General features: G+C 43.4%; 1 protein-coding gene across 3 annotated transcripts in view; it reads left to right on the top strand.

Moving 5' to 3' along the window:
- Positions 1 to 16,013, top strand: part of LOC137321364 (structural maintenance of chromosomes protein 6-like) — a 50,786-nt gene that overhangs the window by 22,197 nt on the left and 12,576 nt on the right. The window contains exons 2-3 of one of the 3 annotated variants that reach the window (XR_010962796.1): positions 10,973 to 11,174; positions 11,760 to 11,874. The exons of 1 other annotated variant lie outside the window; for it this stretch is intronic. Coding sequence is in view for 1 of the 2 variants with exons in the window: in XM_067983745.1 (XP_067839846.1) it covers positions 11,760 to 11,874 (115 nt within the window). In the remaining variant the exon portion in view is untranslated. The remainder of the gene's footprint in view (positions 1 to 10,972; positions 11,175 to 11,759; positions 11,875 to 16,013) is intronic. One more of the 3 variants, XM_067983745.1, reaches the window with a different exon arrangement.

The following is a 16,013-nucleotide window of genomic DNA, read 5'->3' as shown; positions in this document are numbered from 1 at the left end:
GAATACAGAAAATATAGGGGAGAATTGAAAAAGAAAATAATAGGGGCAAAGAGAGTGTATGAAAATAGATTAGCAGGTAACATAAAAGGGAACCCAAAAGTCTTTTATAAACATATAAATAGTAAAAGGGTAGTCAAAGGAAGGGTGGGGCCGATTAAGCACCAAAAAGGAGATCTTCTTGTGGAGGCAGAGGGCATGCCTGAGGTGCTAAATGAGGATTTTGCATCTGTCTTCACTAGAGAAGAGAATGCTGCCCATGTCACAGTAAAGGATGAGGTAGTAGAGCAATTGGATAGGATAAAAATAGATAAAAAGGTACTAAAAAGGTTGGCAGTGCTCAAAATAGAAAAGTCACCCAGTCTGAATGTGATGCATCCTAGGCTGAGGGAAGTAAGGCTGGAATTGCAGAGGCTTTGGCCACAATCTTCCAATCCTTCTTAAATATGGGGACGGTGCCAGAGGACTGGAGGATTGCAAATGTTACGCCCCTGTTCAGAAAAGGGGAGAGGGATAAACTCGGCAACTACAGGCTAGTCAGCCTAACATCCGTGATGGGGAAACTTTTAGAAACAATAATTCAGGACAAAATTAATTGGCACTTGAAAAAATATGGGTTAATAAATGAAAGCCAGCACGGATTTATTGAAGGCAAATCTTGTTTGACTACCCTGATTGAGTTCTTTGATGATGTAACGGAGAAGTTTGATGAGGTTAGTACGGTTGATGTTATGTACGTGGACTCTCAAAAGGCTTTTGATAATGTACCACATAATAGATTTGTTACCAAAATTGAAGCCCATGGGATCAAATGGGCAGTGGCTGCGTGGATACAAAATTGGCTAAGGGACAGAAAGCAGAGAGTAGTGGTGAACATTTGCTTTTCAGACTGGAGGGAAGTGTGCAGTGGGTTCTTCCAGGGGTTGGTATTAGGACCATTGCTCTTTTTGATATATATTAATGACCTGGACTTGGGTATGTAGGGCATAATTTCAAAGTCTGCAGATGACACGAAATTCAGAAATGTAGTAAACAGTGAGGAGGATAGTAACAGACTTCAGGAGGACAAAACAAACTGATGAAATGGGCAGACACATGATGAAATTTAACACAGAGAAGTGAGAAGTGATTCATTTTGGTAGAAAGAATGAGGGGCAATATAAACTAAATGATACAATTTTAAAGGGGGTGCAGGAACAGAGATGTACTTACACCTGGGGGTGTATGTACACAAATCTTTGAAGGTGACAGGATAAGTTGAAAAGGTCGTTAAAAAGATATATGGGATCCTTGGTTTTATAAATAGAGGCATAGAGTACGAAAGCAAGGAAGTTATGCTAAACCTTTATAAATCTTTGGTTGGGCCGAAGCTGAAATATTGTAGCCAATTCTGGGGTCTACACATTAGGAAGGATGTCAAGGCCCTAGAGAGGGTGCAGAGGAGATTTACTAGAGTGGTACCAGGAATGAAAGACTTCAGTTACGTGAAGAGAGTAGAGAAACTGGGGTTGTTCTTAGAGCAGAGAAGGCGCACGAATCCCCCCCAGCGTCCCGGTATAAAGAAGCAGCAGAGAGAGAGAGCGCAGGTATCCCCCCCCACCCCACCCCCCAACGGCCTGGAATAAAAGAGCTGCACATAGAGAGAGAATCCCTCGCAGCGGCCTGGTATAAAGGAGCAGAGAGAGAGAGAGTGTAGGAATCCCCCCCAGTGGCCTGGTATAAAGGAGCAGCAGAGAGAGAGAGAGCGGGGAATCCCCCCCAGTGGCCTGGTATAAAGGAGCAGCAGAGAGAGAGAGACAGCGGGGAATCCCCCCCAGTGACCTGGTATAAAGGAGCAGCAGAGAGAGAGAGAGAGCGGGGAATCCCCCCCAGTAGCCTGGTATAGAGGAGCAGAGAGAGAGAGAGCGTAGGAATCCCCCCCAGTGGCCTGGTATAAAGGAGCAGAGAGAGAGAGAGAGAATCCCCCCCAGTGGCCTGGTATAGAGGAGCAGAGAGAGAGAGAGAGAGAGAATGCCCCCCAGTGGCCTGGTATAGAGGAGCAGAGAGAGAGAGAGAGCGGGGTATCCCCCCCAGTGGCCTGGTATAGAGGAGCAGAGAGAGAGAGAGCGGGGAATCCCCCCCAGTGGCCTGGTATAGAGGAGCAGAGAGAGAGAGAGCGGGGAATCCCCCCCAGTGGCCTGGTATAGAGAGGGAGAGAGCGGGGAATCCCCCCCAGTGGCCTGGTATAGAGGAGCAGAGAGAGAGAGAGAGAGAGAATCCCCCCCAGTGGCCTGGTATAGAGGAGCAGAGAGAGAGAGAATCCCCCCCCCCACAGTGGCCTGGTATAAAGGAGCAGAGAGAGAGAGAATCCCCCGCAGTGGCCTGGTATAGAGGAGCAGAGAGAGAGAGAGAATCCCCCGCAGCGACCTGGTATAGAGGAGCAGAGAGGGAGCGAGAGAGAGAATCCCCCCCCAGCGGCCTGGTATAGAGATGTAGAGAGAGAGAGAGAGCAGGGAATCTCCCCCTCTCCCTAGCGGCCTGATATAGAGATGTAGAGAGAGAGAAAAATAAATAACCAAGGAGTGAATTCACAGGACTGCAGGTAGGTGATTGGTTGGTGAGTATTACCTTTTTTTTGCTCTCTAAGTTAGGGCAGTGGTTTAAACTAAGAGCTGGGAAGCTATAACTATTACTTTATTAAAACAATAACTTAAACTAGATAAACTAATTAGTTACTAAAACTAAAAATATCAAGTTAATAAAACTTTAACTAATTAAATATATAAAACAAGGTTAGATAGAGATAGCAGGGGGCAGGTGGTGTGTCCTAACTGCAGCATGTGGGATTTGGTGGAACCCCATGAGATCTCGAGCAACCACATCTGCAGTAAGTGTCTGCAACTTGAGGAACTTCAGCTCATAGTTGTTGAGCTGGAATCCAAGTTGCAGTCATTTCGATGCATCTGGGAGGGGGAGGGGGAGAGTTATCTGGACACTTTGATCCAGGAGGCTGTCATGCCTCTTAGGTTAGGTAATTGTTTAGATTTGGTCAGTGGTCAGGGACAGGAGGATGTGACTGCGAGTCAGGCAGGTATGGGGACCCAGGATGCAGTGATGGAGGAGCCTCAGCCTTTGACCTTGTCCAACAGGTATGAGGTACTTGCTACCTGTGTGGATGAGAATAAAGACTACAGGGAGGATGGGCAATTTGACCACGGCACCGTGGTACAGGAGGCCGTTCAAGTTGGGGGAGCAAAAAGGAATGTGGTAGTGTTTGGGGATATTATAGTCAGGGGGTAGACACTATTCTGTGCAACTATGACCGGGAGTCCTGAAGGCTGTGTTGCCTGCCCAGTGCCAGGGTTAAGGATATCTCCTCGTGGCTGGAAAAGAACTTGGAGCATGAAAGGGAGGATCCAGTTGTTGTGGTCCACGTAGGAACCAACGACATAGGTAGAACTCGGAATGAGGTTCTGCTGAAGGAGTTTGAGGAGCTAGGTTCCAAATTAAAAAGCAGAACCTCAAAGGTAATAATCTCTGGATTACTACCTGAGCCATGTGCAAATTGGCATTGGGACAAACAGATCAGAGTTTTAAATACGTGGATCAAAGAGTGGTGTGGGAGACAGGGATTTCAATTCATGGGGCACTGGCACCAGTACTGGGGAAATAGGGAGCTATTCCGTTGGGCCGGGCTCTACTTAAATCGGGCTGGGACCAGTGTCCTGGTGAATTGAATAACTAGGGCTGTAGATAGGGCTTTAAACTAAAAAGGGGGGAGGGGGAGGGTTCTGGTGAGGGGAAATTTACAAATCTAAAGAAAAAAGACAAGGCCATAGAACAGTGTAGTGATTTGGGTAACGATAAGCAGAGTGTGACGGGAAGGGTCAAAGAGTTTAACGGTAATAAGGTCAAATCAGGGAAAGATAGCAAAATGTTAAAATTAAAGATGCTTTATCTGAATGCACAAAGCATTCGTAACAAGATAAATGAATCAATGGCACAAATAGAGATAAATGGGTTTGATCTGGTAGCCATTACTGAGATGTGGTTGCAAGGTGTGACCAAGGTTGGGAACTAAATAGTCCAGGGTACTTGACTTTTTGAAAAGACAGACAAAATGGAAAAGGAGGAGGTTGGAGTAGCCCTGATAATAAAGGATGACCTGTGGACAGTAGTGAGAACGGATCTTGGCTCAAAAGATCAGGAAGCAGAATCAGTATGGGTGGAGAAAAGAAATAACAAGGGGAGAAAACACTGGTGGGAGTAGTTCATAGGCCCCCTAACAATAGTTATACAGTTGAACAGAGTGTTAATCAAGAAATAAGAGGAGCTTGTAACAAAGTCAATGAAATAATCATAGGCAACTTTAATCTTCATATAGTCTGGGCAAATCAAATCGGCAAAAGTAGTTTGGAGGACGAGTTTATGGAATGCATTCAGGACAGTTTCCTAGAACAATACATCGTGGAACCAAACAGTGAACAGGCTATTTTAGATCTTGTATAATGAGACAGGGTTAATTAGTAATCTCATAGTAAGGAATCCTTTAGGGAAGAGTGATCATAATATGTTCGAATTTCTCATTGAGTTCGAGAATGACATACTTAAGTCCAAACTAGAGTCTTAAACTTAAAGAAAGACAATTACATAGGTTGAGGGGCAAGTTGGCAAAGGTTGGTTGGGAAATTAGATTAAAAGATATGACGGTAGATAAGCAATGGCAAACATTAAAGGAAATATTTCATAATTCTCAACGAATATACATTCCATTGAGAAATAAAAACTCTACAGGAAAAGTGATCCATCCGTGGCTAACTAAAGAAGTTAAGGATAGTACTAGATTAAAAGAAGAGTCTTATAGTGTTGCCAAGAAGAGTAGTAAGCCTGAGGATTGGGAAAGTTTTAGAAACCAGCAAAGGATAACTAAAAAAATTGATAGTGAGAAAATAGAATGGGAGTTAACTAGCAAGAAATATAAAAACGGATTGTAAGAGCTTCTACAAGTATGTAAAAAGGAGGAGAGTAGCAAAAATAAATGTGGGTCCCTTAGAGGCTGAGACAGGAGAAATTATAATGGGGAATATGGAAATGGCAGAGACACTAAACAAATATTTTATATCAGTCTTATATTGTGTTTTTCTTAAAGCTGTGTGTGTGTGTGAGAGAGAGAAAAAAAAAGGAAAAAAAATGACAGAGGGTATTGGTTGTAGCTTTAGTGTTAAAATGATCAATATATTAAAATCGGTATGTTCTCGTCACCTGTCAACATTCCTTGTGGAGATTTCTGTATAAATTGTTTCCACTTCCTGTTACACTTGTACATGCCTGTGGCATCTGCGGGTATCAGTCTATTAAAGTTTTCCCATTTAGACCACTCGTCCCTTTGTCACGTTTTTTGGTCATATAAGCCTGTAAGTCCATGCAATTCCCTGTTAAAAAGTTTGAGGTTTAAGTTTACCTGTAGTTCCATGTTTTGGCTACTAGGTGGGTTCCGCACCAATTTTGTTTCTACAAACTTCCCTCTTAATTAGACATCTTATTGAAGGTGAGCAGCAGGTGAGGTTTTAGTCTTTTGAAAATATTAACAATTTAAAAGTTCCATATTCATAATGTGATTCAATTTATCTCCAACATACATCCACCAACCAGAAATGCAATCTGTTCGGGCAACAGAGATTTGTCAATTAAATGTGTTAAGGGTTTGTGTACTAATGTTGCAAAGACTAATTTCTAAGCTATATTATAAACAGAATCATGCATGGTAAGCTCTGAGATAATTTTTTTAAGTGAGCTGAGAGTTTAACTTGTAGAATCCTCTTCAAAAAAATTGAATTTGTTTCATATAGTTGTAGTGTTATCTGCAGTGTTAATTGTTAAATACCTGCAAGAGAGAGGAACAAAGTGTGACGAATGCTGCTCAATCCAGAGGCAGCTGAATGAACTGAAGGCCAATAGAATGAGCTGGCTGAAAAGGTTTGACAGGAACATATCTGCATTACTTCATGCAATAGAGGAAGCAAATAAGCAGGGTCGCTTCTGGACGAAACCAGTCGGCTCTTTAGGTAAGTCTCAGTAATATATAACCTGCAGCTATTTAAGCCAGTCGCAGAATAATTGATTTGCCTTTGAGTTTCTTGTGCAATGTAAATATTAAAGACCCAGTATATTGTGTACTGTGGTCTCGAAATTTGTGTTTATAAAATCTATCATTAAACTTGAGTGCAGATGTTTCTTCCTCTGTTACATACAGATGTGATTAGAATTGTCTTTTTCCATGGTAGTTTTGGGTGGATTGTGCTGGGAATTTCTCCTATACAAATCAGAAATCTATATTTGGACATATTCGGATATCAGGGTAATTTTCCACATGAGCTGAAGGATTATATGACTCTTGGCCCATCTAGTTCATTCTATTTATATGATAGACTATGATTTGATTAATATGCAGCAACTTAGCATGTCATTCTTTTAGTTGGTACCAGTAGTCTACATACCAAATATTAATAAAAGTCTTTTGGAAGTCTTCCCAATCTAGTGAGCACAGCACTTGGTGGCAGCACTGTCCCCCAGGTCAGTTACTATGACTGAAGAGTTTAGTTGAGTTCTACCCTCTATTGTTTCACACCCTGAGTTCAGCTCAAAGATTTTGTTGACTTCAAATTGATGTGTTGTCTTTATTATTTTAAAACCATGGTTCCTGCCTCTAAATGTTCCTTCTTTCAAAAAGATTTAGTCTAACTCTTAGTTTGTCTTCAAAATCCAGAGGTCTCTGTCTAGGAATTCTTTGTTTTTGTCTTCTACATACTCTATATAATAATTTACTGTCAAATCTGCGTGAATGGTAACTAAAATTAGATGCAGTAAGCTGTTGTCTTATTAAGGTTAGAGCATAGAATGAGGTTTGACAACAGTCATATGATAAATGGAGATAACATGGAAAAACAGAGAAATATTTTTTAAAATGTATAGAAGGGAATCAAAAAGGGAGAGGGAGTATGAAAGAAGACTGGCCGTCAACATAAAGTGAAATAGCAAGACCTCCCGCCCCCACCTCCCCCCAATGATGTCCGAGACACTCACCTCCCCAGCGATGGCCAACTACTCACCACCTCTTCCCCACCCCCCCCAACCGTGATCCACCCCCCCATTCAGCCCCTAAAGATCCTGATTTCTCCCCGACAACCCTGCCCATACAAACCCCGAAGACTCTGGTCTCTTCCCGGCCGACAGGCAGCCAGCCTGTCAATGTAACTGGCTGCTGGGCACAAATCCCAGAAGTAAAATTTTTATCCTTCAATTAAGTTACGATTTCAGATTCCGACCAAATGAGAAATTGAGTCAAAGGACTGAAGGTTGGGAAATGTTAAACACCAGTTCAAGAAGGGGAATGGTATATGCCTGGAAATTATACTGCAATACTGAGGGAAAGCTGCACTGTCGGAGGTGCTATCTTTCAGTTGAGATGTTTAACCGAGGTCCTGCCTGCCCTCTCAGAAAAATGTAAAAGATGCAGGGGCATCAAAGAAGAGCAGGGAAATTCTCCCATTGTCCGGCTCATTAATCTCATCACTGTTTGTGGGACCTTACCGTGTGTGTTACTTGGAAATATATCGCCGTTCCTTCATTGTCGCTGGGTCAAAATCCTGGAACTCCCTTCCTAACAGCACTGTGGGAGAACCGTCACCACACGGACTGCAGCGGTTCAAGAAGGCGGCTCACCACCACCTTGTCGAGGGCAATTAGGAATGGGCAATAAATGCTGGCCTCGCCAGCGACGCCCACATCCTGTGAACGAATAAAAAAAAAAATTGGCTGCCACATTTCCCTACATTACAACAGTGACTATACGTCAAGAGTACTTAATTGGCTGTGAAACATTTTGGCATGTCCTGAGTCCATGAAAGACATTATGGGGGTAATTTTCAACTTTTGGTTGGGAACTAAAACTGGAGGTTGCATATCAGCTGCCCATTTTATACCCCACCTGATTTTCCTTTCCAATGAAGTCAATGGAAAGGATAATTGGGCGGGTGTATAATGGGCAGCCAATCCACTACTAACAGTTTTTCATCCCCACTAAAGTTGAAAATTACACCCTTTATAACTGTAAGTTCATTCTTTCCTTCTATAGGCAGGCTAGTCTTAACTGTGGGTAAACTTCTACTGGCTAATTTTATGAGTTTGCGGTGCTGAGTCAGACTCATTGGAGGCACATATTGGAAATTCAGGCGCACACTGGTCACAATTTAACAATTAATGGTTCCAGGCAATATAGATTTGTAAAATTACCTCTCGAGTCCATAATATGGGATGAAATCAGCATGGGTTAATCATGCACAATCAGCATGGATTTGTAAAGAGTAGGTCATGCTTGACTAACATAATTGAATTTTTGAGGAAATCACAGAGATATGAATAAAGGGGATGAGGTGACTTGTATATATTGATTTCAGAAAGCTTTTGATGAAGTTCCTGATATCGATTTTGGGTCTGCTCAAGTTCAGTGGCATCAGTCGCTCCTGTGATGAGATCTGACACCCCTTACATGCTGGATTTGACTCTTAATAGTCCAATATCTACTCATATGTTAGTGTAAGCCAGGGGATATAACAGTGCCTGCCTCTTGACATATGAATTGGATATTTGGGGTAGAATTTCCACAGTGCTCTCTTGGTCACTCACCGCAGCTACATCAAAAGGCCGTTTATGCCATTTCACCGGGATTTCCACCGACCTCCCTCCAAAGTTACGGCAGGAGATCAGGATAACCACCGCAGAAATCACTGTTATTTTGATAGGCAGAACTGATGAATACGCTGGTAAGGTAAGGTCAGTGATGAATCAAGAATCTAGTTTATTTTGCAGAATACACGTGACTGAGCAAAAGTACCAATTCCAACCTTTTTAAACCTTGCCTACAATGCATCCTGCAGCAACACAAAACATTAAAAACATGACCCTGAATAACAGACAAAATATTCATTTTTTGTTTTATTTGCTTTTGGGTCAGCTTCTGGGTGGGAAAACCAACCTGCTATATCTTAATCAAAAGCAAAATACTGCAGATGCTGGAAATCAGATTGGTTGGACACAGAAACAGAAAATGCTGGAAAACATTCAGCAGGTCAGGCAGCATCTGTGGAGAGAGAAACAAAGTTAATGTTTCAGGTCGATGACCTTTCAGATGCAAGGTCGATGACCTGAAACGTTAACCCTGTTTCTATCTCCACAGATGTTGCCTGACCTGCTGAGTGTTTTCCGGCATTTTCTTTCTCTGCTAAATCTTGATTCCCAAATCGGGCCCCGAACTGCTTTCTTGCAGGGTTTGTTAGACATCACTGACCCAGAACATGTTTTTCCTTTTGTTAATTCTGATGTCAGGATGTGAAATCTGACCAGATGGACGACCCCCCTGGCTTATTATCCCTGCTGAGCTTGGAGGAATTGGGTCATCTCAACCAGAATAGGTGTGAATGATCACTGAAATGTCAGACTAACATTTATTGCGTAAAGGAATTGGTTTAGACACCTTGTCTGAATCCAAAACCACATCTCTCAGCCATACTGTCCTGCGAGCCTAACCCCTTGAGGGCTTAGTTTAACACAAAAGTAGCATTTTTAACATATTAAGCAGCATCCCCCTGTGGCACCATAGCTTGAAATCCTGAAATGTGACAGTGCCACATAAGAGACTTAGGAAAATGAAGGCACATGGTATTAAAAGGAATGTAGCCACATGATAGAGAGGTGGCTAGGAGACAGAAAGGAAAGAATAGAAATAAATGGATCTTGGATTAGCAGGAAGTGGATCGTGGCGTTCCCTTCAGAACTGTTTTTTTAAATTCGTTCACGGGATGTGGGCGTCGCTGGCAAGGCCAGCATTTATTGCCCATCCCTAATTGCCCTTGAGAAGGTGGTGGTGAGCCGCCTTCTTGAACCGCTGCAGTCCGTGTGGTGACGGTTCTCCCACAGTGCTGTTAGGAAGGGAGTTCCAGGATTTTGACCCAGCGACGATGAAGGAACGGCGATATATTTCCAAGTCGGGATGGTGTGTGACTTGGAGGGGAACGTGCAGGTGGTGTTGTTCCCATGTGCCTGCTGCTCTTGTCCTTCTAGGTGGTAGAGGTCACGGGTTTGGGAGGTGCTGTCGAAGATGCCTTGGCGAGTTGCTGCAGTGCATCCTGTGGATGGTACACACTGCAGCCACAGTGCGCCGGTGGTGAAGGGAGTGAATGTTTAGGGTGGTGGATGGGGTGCCAATCAAGCGGGCTGCTTTATCTTGGATGGTGTCGAGCTTCTTGAGTGTTGTTGGAGCTGCACTCATCCAAGCAAGTGGAGAGTATTCCATCACACTCCTGACTTGTGCCTTGTAGATGGTGGAAAGGCTTTGGGGAGTCAGGAGGTGAGTCACTCGCTGCAGAATACCCAGCCTCTGACCTGCTCTCGTAGCCACAGTATTTATATGGCTGGTCCAGTTAAGTTTCTGGTCAATGGTGACCCCCAGGATGTTGATGGTGGGGGATTCGGCGATGGTAATGCCGTTGAATGTCAAGGGGAGGTGGTTAGATTCTCTCTTGTTGGAGATGGTCATTGCCTGGCACTTGTCTGGCACGAATGTTACTTGTCACTTATGAGCCCAAGCCTGGATGTTGTCCAGGTCTTGCTGCATGCGGGCTCGGACTGCTTCATTATTTGAGGGGTTGCAAATGGAACTGAACACTGTGCAGTTATCAGCGAACATCCCCATTTCTGACCTTATGATGGAGGGAAGGTCATTGATGAAGCAGCTGAAGATGGTTGGGCCTAGGACACTGTGGTGGGACTTCTTCTGTTTTTCATTTATATAAATGATTTGTGTATAGACAAGATTAACAGACCTGACAGGAGTTTGCTTAGTAATATGCTTTTAAGGTAATATTGAGTTAATAGTGATATGAATTTAGAAATACTGAATGTTGTTAATTATAGTGTAAAAAAAATAATTTTTATTTAGGTGCTTTCTTCAGACTGAAGTATGCTGAATTGGGTTTGGCAGTTGAAAGTTGTTTGAAAGCACTGCTGCTTTCATTTTGCTGTGATAATTACAGAGATGAGCAGGTGCTGCAAACTTTGATGTCTCGATACTGCAATTCAGGAAGACGACCCCAAATTAATGTGTGTGAGTTTGAAAATCGAATGTACAATGTAAAAGAAAGGTAAGTTTCAAGATTCTCAAATATTTGACCTGTCTGAGTCTTTTTCGCATAAAAAAAGGTTGTACATTAAACCATTAGGTAAACAAGATTAATTAGATCTACTGTTAAGGTAGCTGTATAATCATTTATATACAGTTGCCCACTTTGTCAGCAGGAATTGACAAAAGTTGGCACTATGCTTGTGTATGTGACATTATAGTATTGAACTGTACAGTGGTTGTTGCTACTCACGAATGAATAGCATTTGGGTCACTGGTGTAATAGTTCAGTCTCATGCTAGAGAAAAGATACATTGTGCATTGCTCACTATTCCAAGGAACACATCATCAAAACCTATTAAACTGTTGCCTACCTTGATGACCTACACAAGAAAAGCTTTGTGCTCAGTGGTACTCAGGGTGAAACTAATAATTAAGGTCTTTTAGGTGACAGTATATAAGGTTATGGAAAACTTCATAGGGATATGTCAAAATGACTACTGATATTTGATATAATGGCTCTTCACTTGTTATGTTCATTGTTTTCGAAGCTTCAGTAGGGAGACTGTACAAAATCCAAATTGAATTTATATTTTTCTTTTTAAAGAGCTGTTCATCATCTAGATTTCCCAACAGTTCTTGATGCCTTAGAAATAAACAACCCAGTGGTGGCAAACTGTTTGATTGACTTGAGAGGCATAGAAAAAATCTTACTAATCAAAGTAAGTCCCTTTGCAGTTTTCTTTCTATAGAATTCCTTTTATGGCTGTGCAAGTTTATAATTAGGAAGATGATTGATTGAACTAAGTTAAGTTGTATTTTAATGGTGAATTGCATATTGGAGCACATTTAACTTGAACTATTTACTTTCAAAACCAGCAACTTTGCTGTGTTACTTGGCCCAGTGGTAGCACTCTCACCTTAGTCAGAAGGTCATGGATTTAAGACATCCTCAAAGACTTGAATACACAATCTAGACAAACACTTCAGTGAGGGAATGCTGAATTGTTGGAGGTCTTTTGGATGAGACTTAAACCTGTTCAGGTGAACATAAAATATCCCATGGCACTATTTCAAAAAATTGCAGGGAATTTTCGCAGTTTCATGGAAAACATTCCTCCCTTAGCCATAACAACCAAAAATGGATTAACTGGTCATTTATATCATTGCTGCTTGTGGCACTTTTCCTTGCTTAAAATGAATACCGGCTGCATATAGTGACACCGTTATTCCTAGCCAGAATGGAGATGATTGGCTAATTCCCCCGTCAACCATGCCTGGAGACCGAGCTGCTATAAGTGACTGGGATTGATTTTATGCACATAATTTGTATGTAACTATTTTCCACTCACTACATTTTGCTAGAGATATAATCAATTTGTAATATGTAACTATCCTCCACTCACTGCATTTTGCTGGAGAAATCACCCTGCTTTTATCGGGAGAAGTTGCTGCAGTTTTGGTCATGAGTTCTGTTTGTTGCAGTTCATAGACACTCTTCTTAAATGGACTCTGTAAATGGACTTTGTTTGCTTTGCTGTTTGCTGAGTAAACAAGCTTGATTTGCTGTAAAATAGACTGTTTGCTGTAAGTTCTGCCGTAAATCCCGCCCCACCTCCAACTCATTGGCTGACACAGTTGTGTCAATAGACACTCTGTTGAATGCCAGGTTTACCTATGTAACAGGTGACTACATTTTGTACTTAATTCAATAGCTTATGAAACACTTGGAACATCCTAAGGATGTGAAAGGTTGAAGTTTTTTTCCTTTTTTCCTTTACACTGTGGAGATGAATGCTGTAATTTTGAGACTAAAGTTGTGCTTAAAGAGATACGGTGTACCTTTGTGTTTGTGAATCTGTTGTGCCTTGTTTTCAACTTATCTTTTGATTTTTTTTATGATAATCATCAATCTGTAATATAAATTTGTGGTTATGTTACTGGACTAGTAATCCAGATGCCTGGACTAAAATCCAGAGTCATGAGTTCAAATCCTACCATGGCAGCTGGCGAATTTAAATTCAATTAATTAATTTAATTAAATTAATTAAATAAAAATCTGGAATTAAAATACCAGTATCAATAATGGTGGCCATGAAACTACCGGATTGTCGTAAAAACCCATCTGGTTCACTAATGCCCTTCAGGGAAGGAAACCTGCCGTCCTTACCCGGTCTGGCCTATATGTGACTCCAGACCCACAGCAATGTGGTTGATTCTTAATTGCCCTCTGAAATGGCCTAGCAAGCCACTCAGTTGCAAAATCTCGCCACAAAAATTCATAATAAGAATAAAACCGGACGGACCACTAGGCACCGGACATGACAATGGCAAACCAAGCCCAGTCGACCCTGCAAAATCCTCCTTACTAACATCTGGGGACTTGTGCCAAAATTGGGAGAGCTGTCCCACAGACTAGTCAAGCAACAGCCTGACATAGCCATGCTCACAGAATCATACCCAACGTCCCAGACTCTTCCATCACCATCCCTGGGTATGTCCTGTCCCACCGGCAGGACAGACCCACCAGAGGTGGCGGTACAGTGATATACAGTCAGGAGGGAGTGGCCCTGGGAGTCCTCAACATTGACTCTGGACCCCATGAAATCTCATGGCATCAGGTCAAACATGGGCAAGGAAACCTCCTGCTGATTACCACCTACCGTCCTCCCTCAGCTGATGAATCAGTCCTCCTCCATGTTGAGCACCACTTGGAGGAAGCACTGAGGGTAGCAAGGGCACAAAACGTACTCTGGGTGGGGGACTTCAATGTCCATCACCAAGAGTGGCTTGGTAGCACCACATCTGACCGAGCTGGCCGAGTCCTGAAGGACATAGCTGCCAGACTGGGCCTGCTGCAGGTGGTGAGCGAACCAACACGAGGGAAAAACTTACTTGACCTCGTCCTCACCAATCTACCTGTCGCAAATGCATCTGTCCATGACAGTATTGGTAGGAGTGACCACCGCACGGTGCTTGTGGAGACAAAGTCCCGTCTTCGGACTGAGGACACCATCCAACGTGTTGTGTGGCACTACCACCGTGCTAAATGGAATAGATTCAGAACAGATCTAGCAGCTCAAAACTGGGCATCCATGAGGCGCAGTGGGCCATCAGCAGCAGCAGAATTGTATTCCAGCACAATCTGTAACCTCATGGCCCGGCATATTCCTCACTCTATCATGACCAACAAGCCAGGAGATCAACCCTGGTTCAATGAGGAGTGTAGAAGAGCATGCCAGGAGCAGCACCAGGCGTACCTAAAAATGAGGTGCCAACCTAGTGAAGCTACAACTCAGGACTACATAGGTGCTAAACAGCGGAAGCAACGTGCTATAGGCAGAGCTAAGCGATTCCACAAGGTGAATTACCTGACGAAGGGGATAATCTCCGAAAGCTTGTGATTTTAAAATAAATTTGTTGGACTATAACCTGGTGTTGTAAGATTCCTTACATTTGTCCACCCCAGTACATCACCGGCATCTCCACATCCTCAATGATGGCAGAGTCCAGCACGTGAGTGCAAAAGACAAGGCTGAAGCGTTTGCAACCATCTTCAGCCAGAAGTGCCGAGTGGATGATCCATCTCGGCCTCCTCCCGATATCCCCACCATCACAGAAGCCAGTCTTCAGCCAATTCGATTCACTCCACGTGATATCAAGAAACGGCTGAGTGCACTGGATACAGCAAAGGCTATGGGCCCCGACAACATCCCAGCTGTAGCGCTGAAGACTTGTGCTCCAGAACTAGCTGCGCCTCTAGCCAAGCTGTTCCAGTACAGCCACAACACTGGCATCTACCCGACAATGTGGAAAATTGCCCAGGTATGTCCTGTCCACAAAAAGCAGGACAAATCCAATCCGGCCAATTATCGCCCCACCAGTCTACTCTCAATCATCAGCAAAGTGATGGAAGGTGTCGTCGACAGTGCTATCAAGTGGCACTTACTCACCAATAACCTGCTCACCGATGCTCAGTTTGGGTTCCGCCAGGACCACTCGGCTCCAGACCTCGTTACAGCCTTGGTCCAAACATGGACAAAAGAGCTGAATTCCAGAGGTGAGATGAGAGTGACTGCCCTTGACATCAAGGCAGCATTTGACCGAGCGTGGCACCAAGGAGTCCTAGTAAAATTGAAGTCAATGAGAATCAGGGGGAAAACTCTCCAGTGGCTGGAGTCATACCTAGCACAAAGGAAGATGGTTGTGGTTGTTGGAGGCCAATCATCTCAGCCCCAGGACATTTCTGCAGGAGTTCCTCAGGGCAGTGTCCTAGGCCCAACCATCTTCAGCTGCTTCATAAATGACCTTCCCTCCATCATAAGGTTAGAAATGGGGATGTTCGCTGATGATTGCACAGTATTCTGTTTCATTCCAACTCCTCAAATAATGAAGCATTCCGAGCCCGCATGCAGCAAGACCTGGACAACATCCAGGCTTGGGCTGATAAGTGACAAGTAACATTCATGCCAGACAAGTGCCAGGCAATGACCATCTCCAACAAGAGAGAGTCTAACCATCTCCCCTTGACATTCAACAGCATTACCATCGCCGAATACCCCACCATCAATATCCTGGGGGTCGCCATTGACCAGAAACTTAACTGGACCAGCCATATAAATAGTGTGGCTACGAGAGCAGGTCAGAGGCTGGGTATTCTACGGCGAATGACTGACCTCCTGACTCCCCAAAACCTTTCCACCACCTACAAGGCACAAGTCAGGAGTGTGATGGTATACTCTCCACTTGCCTGGATGAGTGCAGCTCCAAAAACACTCAAGAAGCTCGACACCATCCAGGACAAAGCAGCCCGCTTGATTGGCACCCCATCCACTACCCTAAACCTTCACTCCCTTCACCA

This window comes from Heptranchias perlo, chromosome 5, assembly GCF_035084215.1.
Source record: "Heptranchias perlo isolate sHepPer1 chromosome 5, sHepPer1.hap1, whole genome shotgun sequence".
Lineage (NCBI taxonomy): Eukaryota > Metazoa > Chordata > Chondrichthyes > Hexanchiformes > Hexanchidae > Heptranchias > Heptranchias perlo.
This window is presented reverse-complemented; position numbering and strand designations above follow the sequence as displayed.